Source organism: Poecilia formosa, unplaced genomic scaffold (genome assembly GCF_000485575.1).
Source record: "Poecilia formosa unplaced genomic scaffold, Poecilia_formosa-5.1.2 Scaffold275, whole genome shotgun sequence".
In the NCBI taxonomy this organism is placed as follows: Eukaryota; Metazoa; Chordata; class Actinopteri; order Cyprinodontiformes; family Poeciliidae; genus Poecilia; species Poecilia formosa.
This window is the reverse complement of record NW_006800214.1, coordinates 485,721-499,600: the sequence shown is the minus strand read 5'-3', so window position 1 is coordinate 499,600 and position 13,880 is coordinate 485,721. Positions and strand designations below refer to the sequence as shown.

General features: G+C 42.2%; 1 protein-coding gene across 14 annotated transcripts in view; it reads right to left on the bottom strand.

Moving 5' to 3' along the window:
* Positions 1 to 5,086: 5,086 nt before the first annotated feature.
* ptprsb (protein tyrosine phosphatase receptor type Sb) overlaps positions 5,087 to 13,880 on the bottom strand; it is a 93,401-nt gene continuing 84,607 nt past the window's right edge. For all 14 annotated transcript variants that reach the window (XM_016681273.1, XM_016681261.1, XM_016681262.1 and 11 more), the window contains 10 exons: positions 13,474 to 13,649; positions 13,216 to 13,335; positions 11,504 to 11,658; positions 11,077 to 11,362; positions 10,362 to 10,540; positions 9,822 to 9,948; positions 8,344 to 8,469; positions 7,420 to 7,574; positions 7,154 to 7,289; positions 5,087 to 5,767 (listed from right to left, as the gene is read on the bottom strand). In XM_016681273.1, coding sequence (XP_016536759.1) covers positions 5,699 to 5,767; positions 7,154 to 7,289; positions 7,420 to 7,574; positions 8,344 to 8,469; positions 9,822 to 9,948; positions 10,362 to 10,540; positions 11,077 to 11,362; positions 11,504 to 11,658; positions 13,216 to 13,335; positions 13,474 to 13,649 — 1,529 coding nt within the window. In that variant the 3' untranslated portion in view covers positions 5,087 to 5,698. The remainder of the gene's footprint in view (positions 5,768 to 7,153; positions 7,290 to 7,419; positions 7,575 to 8,343; positions 8,470 to 9,821; positions 9,949 to 10,361; positions 10,541 to 11,076; positions 11,363 to 11,503; positions 11,659 to 13,215; positions 13,336 to 13,473; positions 13,650 to 13,880) is intronic.

Sequence of the window (13,880 nt, the reverse complement as noted above, 5' to 3'; positions counted from 1 at the left end):
AGTGTCTAGTCACACAAGGGTGTGTGTGAGCATATCCGATCTTTCCTCTGTATCTTGTGTGAAGTAAAAAAAACAAAAAAGTCAAACACATGCAGAGCTCAGGTGAGTTCATTCTTAGGAACACCTCTGCTCGCATCAGACATGGGTGTGTCACGCTCATACAGATAATAAAAGATTACACTCCGTATCACCGATCAGCTGATCCAGATTCCTTTTATTTGCTCTGATTTGAGGTTCGAGGAAAAGCTCCGCCGTTCCTGTGGCTCCACTGCACCTGCTTGTTGTTTAATAATCCTCACATGTGAGTTTTACAGAAGAGTGCGTCAAATAATGGAGCTGAGTCAGGAAGGTGAAACTGAAAGTTTCACCTTCAACAAGTAAAAACAAGAGAACTAAAAGCCTCTTTTGGTTTAAGAGGGCATTTACTGTGCAAATCGCTGCAGCTTTCTGTTAATTTGTTTTCTTTTTTTTTTTCTTCCCAATGATGTAACATGATTCTGATGAATAGTCCTTCAGGTTTTAAAGTTTCTCAATGTTTTCTTCCATTATATTGTCGAAACAAATAACGTGCTGTCAGTGTCAGAAACAAGGACTTGACATAACCATAAAAAAAGCAGCGTAACCTCTAAGAATGACCCGTGTGCCAAAATCAAGTATTTTTACGACTTACTATGTCATTTCTTTGAATTTAGCAAAAATAAAGATTTGTTAAAATGTTTATTTTTTGGTGAAAATAGGACATTTTCTTCAGAGATTCTTCTGTGTTATGTGACTCAATAAGTACTGGAAAGACAGTTTCTGGTTCATCTTGGTCATGGTTGCACGGGGAGGGAGAAGTCTGATCCGGTGAGATCTCCAGAACTACTGTGCTGAGGAAACAGCTTTATTAGCAGATTAATTAATACACACTTTTAGTCTTTTTTAGGATTATAACCAGACCCAGATCAAGTTTAACCAGTAGAAACTAGTGAAATACACGTTTGTTTTTCTTTTTTTAAAATTGTGTGGATTGAGTAAGTATTTGTGAAGCACTGGACTTCAATATATATCTATGTAAAATCTACTGAATTTATGAAAAGCAATTTGGATTTTGTCATTTAAACATTTCACTTTTTCAGTACTTATGCAGACACGTTACATACTCAATTCAAATTCTCAACTTAATTAAAACACAGAAACCCTAAATGATTCTAAACCTTCATATATGAAAATGTTCCACAATCTGATTAGATTTAAGTTCAAATGTTTCCCAGAAGCCACTGCAAAGACTCCAATTTTCTGTCCAAGTTGAAGGAAGTGATGCGATCTGTTCTCTGCTTCTGATGAAATACATAAGAGATAAAAACATTGGTCTGATGAAAACGAAATAAGTGGAAAGACTATAAAAAAAAACCAAGACCATTCTAAAGATGAATCTAAAGCATAATAAACAATAAAATATAAAACAATAGTGTTAAAATGTTGTATTTCACTTTTGATTGATTTAAACATTTTTATTATTTCAGATATATTGGTTTGTGATCTTACTCTTCTACACTTTTGTCCAGTTTTTATGGGTTTCACTTTTTTTTCTCCGCTTTTATTATTTTGTTCTTCTCTTTATGTTGCACACAGCAGACAGTGACTTGGTGACCTTTGTAAAAAGGCCTGCAAGCTTCCCGTCTGTGAATGGAGATATGAAAGTTTTATAAAACACATTAGACACATAAACTTATCGTATCAGTAACAAGGCATGGCTGCAGAAAGCTGTAAAAGTGTTAGATTTTAGCTGCTTTGAATGCTTTGAATGCCGTTCGGAGAACAAACACAGGCTACTGCCAAAAAATTGAAAGCCGGTACTTCAAAATGAAATCGCAACATAATGGAACTCATTCACTTGTATAAATATAAACGACGAGTCAAAATTTAACAATGGAACAATTGAAGGCTATCCTTACAAACGGATATGTTGTTGTTTGTGCCATTTTAGATCATTTTAAGGAACAGTTTAAAAAGTAATAAAATAACATCTCAAAAATTTGATTTATATTCCTTTAAGACAGTCAAACGACTTGCAAAAAAAAAAAAAAAGAAAGAAATACACCCCAGCATATCGCTAGCATCTCTGAAGGGTTCATCTCTACGATCTACATTTCAGACATGCTAAAAATGTGCGGTTGTCAGCAGAACAAAGATTTAAATCAGTTCCTAGAGCGCATCTTGCTCTTTTTTTTTTTTACTTTTAGAACTGAATAAAACACACTGTTGTTTACCAAAACTATCTGAAAATATTTTTTTAAATTTATTTATGTAGAGTTTTGAAAATGGAATCATTAATTTATTGTTTTCAGTGACAGGAATCCATTTTTGTATCGGCTGACGTTGGCGCCATCTAGTGGAGCTGGCATGAATCACAGAGAAACAACAGGAACGCCGTGTATCCAACCATCCCGCTTTTTTTTTGTTTTTTAATACAAATTCAAGATACAATATCTACATCTATGGTTCGAAAGGAAAGAACAAGTACATAAGTGAGGGGTATGGCATCATCAGAGCTGGCCCTCCACACGTTCATTATATGTTTCGCGTGTGCCTGTTTATATATTTCTCTTGACACAATAATCATTAGAAATCGAGGGAGTAACATATTTCATATATGTTCAAACATTGCCAAGACTTCAGGACCACACATAGAGTTCATATGAGAAGAAGTTCAGATTCAGACAATAACCTCTGAGGCTGTGTGTGTGTGTGTGTGTGTAGCTAGACGATTCGTACCCACTCCCCGTCGAAAATACACCTGCTACTCTGTGCTTTCAAGCAAACTAAACACCAACAGCACATCAGGAGAATTTCACTCTGCTCTATATGTCGAACTTTTCCGATGCCCTTAAACGCATCGCTGCTGCAGCTACATACAGGAGGTCAAATCAGGCGAGGTGGAGAAGGTGGTAGGGGTTGGGGGGTCAAAGGGGCATCACTTGTAAACTTTAGATAGTTCTGCCTCTAATGTACATCTCTATAACTAATCAGACATCAGTAATTAGTATCAAATAGCACCCTGCACAGAGGGCATACGTTCTCAATACAAAGCAAATCATTTTTTAAAAAAAGCACATAAAAAAATGGAAAGAACAAAAAGCAACAACATCATACTCCAAAAAAATAAATAAAACCACAAGAAAAAAAAAAAATTCTATCTTTTAAAAAAAACTAAAAAAAACAAAAAAAAAAACATTGAAAATAACAAAATAGAATAAATATTTTTTTAAAAACCATATGAATTAAATACGACAAAGTGAGCGAGAACAATAAGGCTTTTTTTTTTTTTTTTAGCGACGACAAGCAGTACATCACGTCCAGTCCCACTCTAAACACGCCGTTTGGGACGGCACTGCGTGGGACTCTGGCGGCAGACTGTATGTACAAACGCGGAGGGCCCGCCGGGACGTCTCACACCGGGGGGCCTCGACGTGCCCTTTCAGCACTACAGGGTTCAAATTAGGTCGAATATTCACACCGATATCACAGGCGTTTCACTGGAGTCGGAGCGGTTCACATCGACTGGTGGAGCTGGGAGCTTCTGTACAGACGGATAAACGAGACAGAAAAATATATATGGGGTTTCTGTGAAGGACTGTGGAAATGGAAATGAGCGTACAGCGCCTCGCAGAAGTCATTTCCCCACATTTTTGTTTTGTAGGCAATCACAAGCTTTTATGTGGTTTTTTTTTGGCGTTTTACGTGATAGAGCAACAGGAAGCGGAGCATTCAGTGAGAAGTGGAAGGACAAAATGATGCTCGGCTGTCGGATTTTGTCGAAAATAAATCGCATAGCAAATTTCTATCTGGAGTCAGCTGAAAGAGTAAAGTAAGATGAAACCTATATTTGTAGCCAGCGTGCAAAAACATCGTTTGTGGCAGAAAACTAAAACTAAACCATCGTCCTGAGACATGGTAGTGGCAGAGTGATGCTGTGGGAAATGTAAAAAAAAAAAAGTTTAAAGAAAGATGGATGGAAGTAAACACTGCTTGCAAGTTTGAACTATTTTGTAAAGAAACATGGACAACAATTTCAGCTTCCAAATGTGAAAACTCACTCCCAAAAAAAAAAAAAAAAAAAAAAACTCAGGCGGTCTGGTTGCAAATGCATCCAGATTATTGCAATGAGTAATTTATAAACGTGGAGAGAAAGAGAAGCCCACAAATGTGATCTTCACAGTATTTATTAACATCTACTGTGGTCCACTTGGATCACTATTGGGAGAAACACACAAGTTTTAAAAACCATGCATGTTTTCCTTAAAACTTCACACATACTGTCCTGTCACATAAATTTCAAATGCATATGAATATGTTGAAAGTTTGCGGTCAAAACTTGAGAAATTTTTTTGACTTTTGCAAGGCACTGTACCTCAAGCTTTCTCCTTTTTTAAAATATATTTCATTATCTTCCATTAGCGGTAAGCTCGACAAGTAAAAATATAGGAATGATTTTACTGCGAAGGAGTGCAAATTCAAGTAGGAAAACACTAGAAGATGACCGTGGCAAAGCTTTCGTCCTTAACATTAAGACGTGGCGTTTAACAGCAGAAGCTCTGAAAACGATGCGCGGGCGTCGAGCAGCGTGTCGAAGAGAAAAACCAAGTCTGCGTAAGGCAAAGGAAAACGTCAAAAAAAACCGCAGGAAAAGACCTGCAGATATGAACGGAAAAATACACCGAACTGAGAGAGAAACATAGAGCTCACTTCTTCTGCGAGCATCTCTTTCGATAAGCCACTGCTGAACCGACACGATGGGGGGGTTTGGGGTGGGGTTGGGGGGGACAGACGTTCAAGAGGGAGCAAAGATGGACGATGAACACGGACGACAGCAAACAGCAAGCAGGACCTATTGTTGACGAGGAACCGCATTACAGGTCCGCTTTCTGGACTCGACGGGCTCTAAATGCGACCCCCACCTCCCCCCCGGGGTCAGCTATAACCGGGCGCCGACGACTCTGGGGGCCGGTGAACAAGGGGCGTGACTTCTGCTCTGACTGGTCTGTCGTGCTGGGTAACAAATAGGAGCCATGCCTCCTTATAGGCCACAGTTCTCGCTTTGTCTTGGCACTGTGCATCTGGTGAACGAGCCACAAAGTCCTCGGGGCTGACGGGTCTTGCGGACGCCCCTCCAAGTCGACTCGCAGACACAAAGAAATGTTCACCTTGTTACTCCTTTAAGTACATCAAACTAATAGATATAAAGTTGAGGATAAAAAGCCCATTTAGGGTGCAGCAAATATCCAGGCTCTGTTTTTTTTTATATTTTTTTTATATGTTTTTCTCTTAGATCTTTTTTTTTTTTGTATTTTACACACATAGAGTAGCGTAGCTCCTGTTCGGAAACCTTTTGTATTTCACTGGTTCATACTTGAGATAGCTGACCACAACACATGTATTTATACGTCCTTCACACTGGAACACTGAGGTAAGTATATGGATTACACATGGATAGTCTCTTCGCCCGGCGGGGAAAGAGCTGGCGAGCTCGGCCGCTGCTAAGAGAACTCTTGATGCTGTTTTTGTCGCTAGTCGGTGCAGAATTGGTCTTTAAGTCTCGCTTCCAGGAAAAGTTGAATGTTGTCGCCGTTTTTCGGACCACCCCCTCCTCCCCCATTCTCTCGTGTCGTTTGTGGTTTTGTTGAAGCAGAAAGGTGGATGTGTGGTTCTCTCTCTCTTATGTTGCATAGTGGTCAAAGCTACCCAGGTACTCCAGAGCGGCCTGGTAGCAGAACTGGTACTCATCCTGAGGAGCAGACAAAGAAAGCAATCAAACAACTGTGCATTAAAAAAAGACACTGTCTATTATGTTTCTTAAGTATATGTTTGATTTCAAAATCCCACAGCTAATGCCGATAATAATTACTGGTCATTCAAATTTTCAGACTTCTTAATCATTATGTCATTTATTAATTAGAAAACATGGTATCAACAACAAGCCACAGGCAGTCCAGATCTGCAAGATGCTTTTTTTTTTAATCTAACCAGATTATCTAGGTTTGGTGACCAAAAAAAAAAAAAAGGCAAAAGAGAAAAAAACACTTTTAAGTGGAAGATACTTTTCACAGTACTAACCCTATTGCACTTAGAAGTTCCCAAGACAGCACTGGTGTTTCAAAAGCTGGACCAGCTGAGATCTTTTTTTTTTTTTTTTCAATAAAATAACTTTTCCTGCTATAAAACTGTTGAGGATGGAGTTGCTAAACATAGTAAAACTTTACGTTGCCGCTCCGAGTGCGGATTAAACGGGGGGGTCACAACTAAAACACGCGACTCCAAATGAACGCTTTCAAACCGCACCGGGAAAAGTGCTGCATGCTGCACAAAGATCTCGAGCCAAGCTTAGTTTATTCATATTCTGACTCAGAGAAATCCTCTCTCTCATGCAAATGTATGAAGTGGAGAATAGTTGTCCAATTTCTTGCGAATTTGTTGATTTTATGCTCTGTTTTTAGTTAAACCGATTTATGTTTTTTTTGTTTTTTTTTATGACAAGACGATGTTTTTAAAGCAATTTAACATGAATCTTGTACCAGTTAACTTTCAAAGTTGTGCTTTATCTTCATTGTATATTTAGCAAATAAAGAGTGAATTCCTTTTAATTTGTTTTTCTTTTTAAATCAGCAGCCACAATAAAAGAAAGAAAACCTTTAAAAACTTACAATATTGTTTAAAAAAAACAAAAACAAAAAAAAAAAACACACGCCTTTGCTAAACATAATGTTTCCAGATGTTTTTTAAATGGCATTTGAATCCAAAGTTTCAGTCGATACATGCTGCTCTCGTAGAGCACCGTCTACATAAATTCACTTTCTAAATCTTACGGTTTGCTCTGAGTGTCACACTCCACTCTCTCAATCATACAGAGCAAAGTAGCTTTTAATTGAGAGGCTCGTCAGATGATTTGATCTTACAGACGCATCCCTTTTTTTTTCTTTCCTGCTTCATTTCGGCTGAAGCCCGTGTAATAACCTCGTCCCGAATGCGCCTCCAAATACGCTCGGTCCCTGACGATTTCCACTCTGCTCTGGAGCCGACGCGGAGCGTCCGACTCGAGTTAACCTCAGGAAGCGACTCTGCTGTGCGTTCTGCTACGCATCAGGTCACGACGTCGTCGTGTCCTCGAGCTCACCTCAGTCTGCACCATGGCCGGTCTCTGTGTCCGCAGCATCTTGACAGTTTGGAAGATGTCCACCGCGCCCTCGTAACGCATTCTCTCGAGGACGATGCTCAGCGTGATGAAGACACCTGTCCGCCCCACACCAGCGCTGCAGTCGGAATGGAAAAAAAAACAAAAAAAAAACATGCCAGAACAGATTGAAGGGCGCCAGTGACACGATAGGGATATATATAAAGGGATATAACGATGAACTTCAGGGAGGATGGCGGCTGGCATACCTGCAGTGAACTGCGATCGGTCCGTCCTGGCCAAACTGCTCCTTGGTTTTGTGCACTTGGCCGATGAAGTCGATGAAGCCCTCCCCGGATTTCGGCACGCCTTGCTCGGGCCAGTCGGTGAACTGGAACTGACGTACCGTTCTGGACTGGCCGTCCTGCGGGAACGGGGCGGATCGGCAACGATAAGAGACGTTTTCACCAGAACACCTGAGTGATTTAAAAAGCCGACGCGGTTTCTCTTTTCAACACACGATGCCTATCGTGAAAGCAAGCAGTCGCTGCCGATTCATGGGGATCATTTCAGAATTACTATTTCCAGACGTTCTTGCTGTATTGACAGAGAAAAGATGCTCTGCCGGGCAACATCCTTTTTTTTTTTTTTTTCTCCCTTTCTAATCATTACTGTTATCTGACCCAGGATCAGTTAGCTGTGGTTAACTTGAAGCTGTAACGTCAGTACATCTGCTTCTGTCAGCCACTCAGTAGGCAATTACATCTTTTCTCTTCTGCTCAGCCTCTCCGACTCCTCCTTAATGGAGATCAATAGAGCATCTGTCAATGTGGCGTCACTGCAGGACAGGCTTAACTGGAGTTATCTATGACTGGCACGTGCACACGCTCACACACGCACACACACATAGACACACACACACACGCCCGTGTTGTCAAGATAATCTGGAGACAGCATGGTCGAACGCATGGCCTGCAGCATCTTGTCAATACGCGCAAACAGGCCGTGTTGCACACACGCACGCTCGCATACAAAACACTCACTGAGCAAACACACACTCCGGGTCGATAGGACACGCTTCGCGTCGCTGCCGCCCCAACGACACCGAAGGAATAGACAAAAATCGAGGAGTGCGATATCACGCCGCCTGGACTCAACGTACAGCAGCGAGGAGTGTGTGATCGCAAACCCACCCTGGCGTCTGTAACTTTGAACTCCCGCAGGATGTACTGGGGCATGTTGTACTCCGCCATCGGGTCAACCACAAAGTACTGGTACCTGGCGGAGCGCTCGGCGGGCCAGTACTGGTGACACTTTTCCTGAAAGAGCAAAAAACACAATCGGACTCTGATGAATCGTGAAACACGGGGTGAAGGGTGTCGGGGTGCCGGAAGGTGTGAAGTGTTTATTAATATTCAGCAGTGCCTTGGAGAGAATGCTTATAACGCTCGACTGTCTTTATTTGTGTAAAATATGACAGACCCACACAAGTAGAGCATGAACAAGATGGGAAACACGGGGTTTTCTTTTTCTACACGTGAAAATCGGAAAACTGAAGCTTCCGTTTTGATTTAGCCCGTTTGAGTTAATAGTTTGTAGAAGAACATTTTGGTGTAGTTACAGCTGTCTGTGTTTTTTTATCGGATGCCTCCAAATGCTTTGCACATCTTGAAACCGGCAAAGCTCAAGCTCAGTCAGACTGAAGCTGCAGTCTTCCTACCCCAACACCTGTTTATGCTTTGATCTGAACCATTTCATTGTTAACCTGGATGTATGTTGAGCATTGTTGACCTGAAAGGTGAGCCTCCCCTTTCTGTCTCACTTTCTGCAGCCCCTTAACATGTTTGCAGCAGCATTTCACCATATTCACCTTCACCCTTCCTCCCTTAAAACTCTCAACATTTTTCCTGCCCCTGCTGAGGAAAAAGCATCCCAGAGCATGATGCTCTCACCCCCGATGTTTTACTCTGGGGATTGCGTGTTCGGGGCAACGGGAGTTTTTTTTCTTGCCCATCACGTTTCGGCCAAACAGGCCTCAATGTTTATTCTCCGTCTCCTGTGACCGCAGCAGCCAATTAGCTTGCAAAAAGCTGAAACTATGACTTTTTCTTGACACTGTTCTATAAAGTGCCAGATCTGTGAAGAGCGTCACCATCGGTTTTCTTGTTGACAGATTCTCCCACTGGAGCTGTTGGTCTCTGCAGCTCATACAGAGTCACTGGAGGCTCTTGGCTGCTTCTCTGAATACTCCCTCCTCGCCCAGCCTGTCAGTTTAGGAGGACGGTCATCTCTTAATAGGTTTGTGCCGGTGGTGCTGTACTTTTTCCTTTTTCAAATGCCGGTTTGAACGGTTCTCAGTCAGATGTTTAAAGGTTTACATATAAAACTTTATAACCTCTTCACCTGTCTGCTATGTTCCTTTGATCTTCATGGTGTTTGTTCTCCATCAACCCTCTAAGGTTTTTATTATTTATTGCGGTCTGGTTGGACTATATTTTCTAATTAACTAAGTTCTGAAATAAAGAGCTTCCTTTTTCTCTTACCTGGGTGCCACAGAGTAAAGTAAAGCAGGCGAAAAAAAACAAAAACAAACAAATGCATATATTTCAGAGTTTTGTTTGCAAAACATTTTTGATGATGATTTGCAGAATTGTAATTTCGTCGTCCTTACCCGTCCCATTTCTCTCAGCTTCGTCAGCATGACCACGATGGTGGAGTTGTGCTCCCACAGCATCCTCCAGAAGTCCTCCGTGGTCTCGGCAAGCGGACCCTGGGTGGCAATGTAGCCTCTTTGCTGCCTGCACACACACACACACACACACACACACACACACACAGGAGCACAATATTATTATGAAGCCTCCTCCCTCTGTTCTCTCTCCCCCCCCCATTTCTTCATCTGCCAAGCATCTCACTAAAAACTGGGTCAGGCTTCAGGCGAGACACAGGGCAGTCAAAACACGCGCGTAGAGCCACTTGGAACGGCTGAATCATCAGGAAGCCCTCGCTGTCCGTCCCCGTCGCGGGGACCGAGGCGAGCGCCACGCGGCGAGACTAATCGTGGGAGCGCGTACGGAGTAATGACAGATCTGACGCGACATGACAGATGAGAGGGCCGCGGTGAAAAGCCCTCCGATCCGGTCACTTATCAAAGCACGGCGAAACGACAGGAGGGTCGGGTCGGATTAGCGTTGGCGGCAGGATGACGTACCTGTATCCGTCTATGTAGCTGGCGTTGATGTAGTCGGAGCCCTCCAGGCCGCGGATGGGCTGCAGGCAAACGCGAGTGGTTTCGTAGGGCATGATGTTCACCAGTCGGTTCTTGAATTTGTTGCAAGGAAGGTTGGCTGTGACAAACCGCGACGTGTGGGCTTTGGTGTTGGCCAGACGCTGGAATAAGAAGGAAATGAACATCTTGAGTTTAAAAACTTGATTATTTAGCAACTAAAAGGTTTGACTGTTCATTTCTTTTTTTTTCTTTTTTTTTGCTTTCTGGTTTCTATTCTATTTTAAAATCTATCTTAGACTGGGCTTAGTTGTCTGACATTCAATACTTAATCTTTCATTCATAATTAATGATATGATTCACATCAATTTCCATGAAAATACAAAAAGAAGAGACATCAATTATTTATTAGTATCAGTTTAAAAAGCTGATAAAGGAGGGCCAGAAAAAGTGGTGAAATGTACCGTTTTTTTTTGTTGTTTTTTTTTCATTTTTGTCCTCAAACAACAAAACATACTTTGATTTTGATTGAGAAAATCATAGATGCAGGAAACAATCTGAATATAAAATCAGTGCAAAAAGCCTGTTTGTTCACAAACACATCTTGACGATATAAGAAAAAAAAACGTCAGAAAACTCAAGTGTTTTTCTGTCATTTTCCAACAGTTTCACTTAAGCCCTTTGGCATTTTTCTCCCCACCTTGAACTCCAGCTCCATGCCGGTGACGTGCTCGCCGGGCTCCACCTTGGACAGCTTCTGCATGTAGGAGTACAGGCTGCGGGCCGCCACCTCCGTGTTCCCACAGGCCACGGCCTCCAGCAGGGACTCGTGGATGAAGCTGTACTGGTCCTCCGTCTGCACCATGTAGTTCCTCTGCGAGCGCATGAGGGTCACGTGGCCGTAGATGTCCACGGTGCGCTCATGCCGAATGCGCTCCAGCATGGCGTCGATGACGATGAAACAGCCGGTGCGACCCACGCCGGCGCTGACGGAAAGAGACGAAAACAACAACTTTTCATGGTAAAATTGTCGGAGAAAATCGGTGAAAGCCGTGAAACGGACTCGTTTTCTTTCTTGTCATTCTGCATCTTAGTTTTTTGGGGTTTTTTTGAATGTGTGTGCACACCTGCAGTGAACAATGATGGGTCCGGCATCAGGAGGGTTGCAGGCTTTGACCCTGCGAAGGAAGTTCAGGAAGGGGGTGGGATATTCAGGCACGCCATGATCGGGCCAGGCGGTGAACTGGAACTGACGCACCTCCCTCCGTTCGCTGCTGCCACTCTGACGGGAGAAACACACGGGAAAAAAAACAAAAAAACAACAAAAACAACATCTTTACACGCCTGAATGACTGAAAGCGCAAGTACAATAAATATAAAAAACAAACTTATTTATAATGATGGTTGGATTTACAGTGCATTGCAAAAGTATTTATACCTTTTAATTTTTTTTTTTTTAACATTTTGTCACAAACTTTGAACATTTGGCCAACTTGCAAAACTCCACCGGTGCTGGAAAACTAACACAGCACACCACCATGAACACACTATGGCTGCCAGTAAAAATAGATTTTGATGTTTATGACTGAGCATTAAGGCTAAATACAATTACGCGGATAAAGCCATAATATTCAGAGAAAAACGTCATACTACAAAAAAGCCATAATGCTGCGAGAATAAAGTTGGACGAGAAAAAAAGTAAAAACAATACGAGAGTAAAGTTGATACTATTATAAAAATCGAAGTCATAATATTAGAATTTTATTCTAGTAGTTTTATTTTTCTCTTTTATTTTTCTTATTATGGCAGACGGAGCAAAAATAATAATAATAAAAAAAAATCCTAGAGGAAAATCTGTCAAGCCTTCAAAAGATTTGGGAATGTTGTGGACATTACTTAAGATTCTAGCAGGAGAACCACCATAAATATTCTGTCCGAGTCTGAAATTAGAGCCTGTATGTTTATTAGAGGTGCCCAGGAAAAGTCCAGAACTAAATTAGTTCATAGTCTCTTATCCAAACTGACTGAACTTTCTTTGTTTTGCAAAAAATGAATGAGAATGATCAATCTGTAGATGTGCAAATGTGGAAGGGACTTGAAGTGAAAGGTGGTTCTTTAAAGAACTGAGTCAAAGTCTGTCAGACAAAAAATACTAATAAAATACAACAAAATTCATAGTCATAATCATGTGACCAAATGTGAAAAAGTTTAGGGGGCTTGGAAACATTTGCAAGGAACTTCAGGAAAGATTTTAACGGATTCACCCGACGGCAATCGATAGCAAAAATAAATACATACAAAAAATCCCACTGGAACATACAAATAATCTTTTCTTTAAAACAAATCTAAAACTTGTACCAAAAAAAAAAAAAAAAAAAAAAAAAGGAGACTTGAATAACGACTGAATTTTTAAATATTTAAATCGTTCACGCTCTGCACTTGGATGTTTCACAAGAAATCACCAAAATATAGAGAAGCCGCGCTGGGAAACTACAGTCGGCCTACTTTCGGTGCTCCTAAGTAGGCCACAGGGACACGGCAGACTGACGGTCCTAGATGAGCCCCGCGTTGAAGAAACCGCTCCACTTCCAGCACTGATTGCATCTCAGCCCCTGACACACGGACCGTGGCCTGGTTTAAGCGCTCCACGACACCCAGACCAATCTATTAGCCTCTGCCTATCCACAAACACCGCCTGCTCGGCGATGACAGTAATTCACCCGAGTCCAGTTTCAACCTGGAGTCCAGACGTCGACCTCGGGGGCGATTAAAGAAGGTTTCAGTGCGAATAATTCAAAATGAAGGACGGATAAAGTCGAAAGTGAGCAAAAAGCTTTACCTTATGCAGGGAAAAAGTGCGAACGCAGAAGGTGGCAAGCTCCATCGTGTCCAGCAGCGTGACCTGGGTCATCCCGTATGTCTCCGTGCCGCGACTCGGCCAGTACTGATCGCACTTGATCTGTCCGAGGTACAAACACACGAGCGAAAAAATAAGATGGACATTTTGAACGCAGGTAAAGTAGATCAATGTGTTTCAGTGCTTGAGATGAAGCAAATTGTGCATTTAGGTCACTGGGTAACGGCCCGGTTTCCTAACCCGAGATTTCTCCTCCAGCCGCGTCATCATGACGACAGAGGCGGTTCGCTGCTCCCAAACCATCCTCCAGAAGTCCCCGAATGTCTCCGCCAGGGGCCCCTGTGTGGCGATGTAGGCGTTCTGCTTCCTGTACCCGTCGATGAAGTTAGCATTGATGTAGTCACTCCCCAGGATACCTGCGAAACAAAAAACCCCTTTGTGAGGCTCTCGATAAAAGCAGCAATCTGCATAAGCGCCGCGTTAAATTAACCTCCTTGTATGACATCAAGCGATCAAACGAAACGGCTGTCTCTGGCAGCCGCGGCTTTCAAGGAGTGACGGCAAAACAAACACAGCGCTCCGCTGCAAATTCATGAGTCTCAGATCAAACCCGTCCGTTCTCCCGCTTCTTGTTTCCGGAGAGGAGA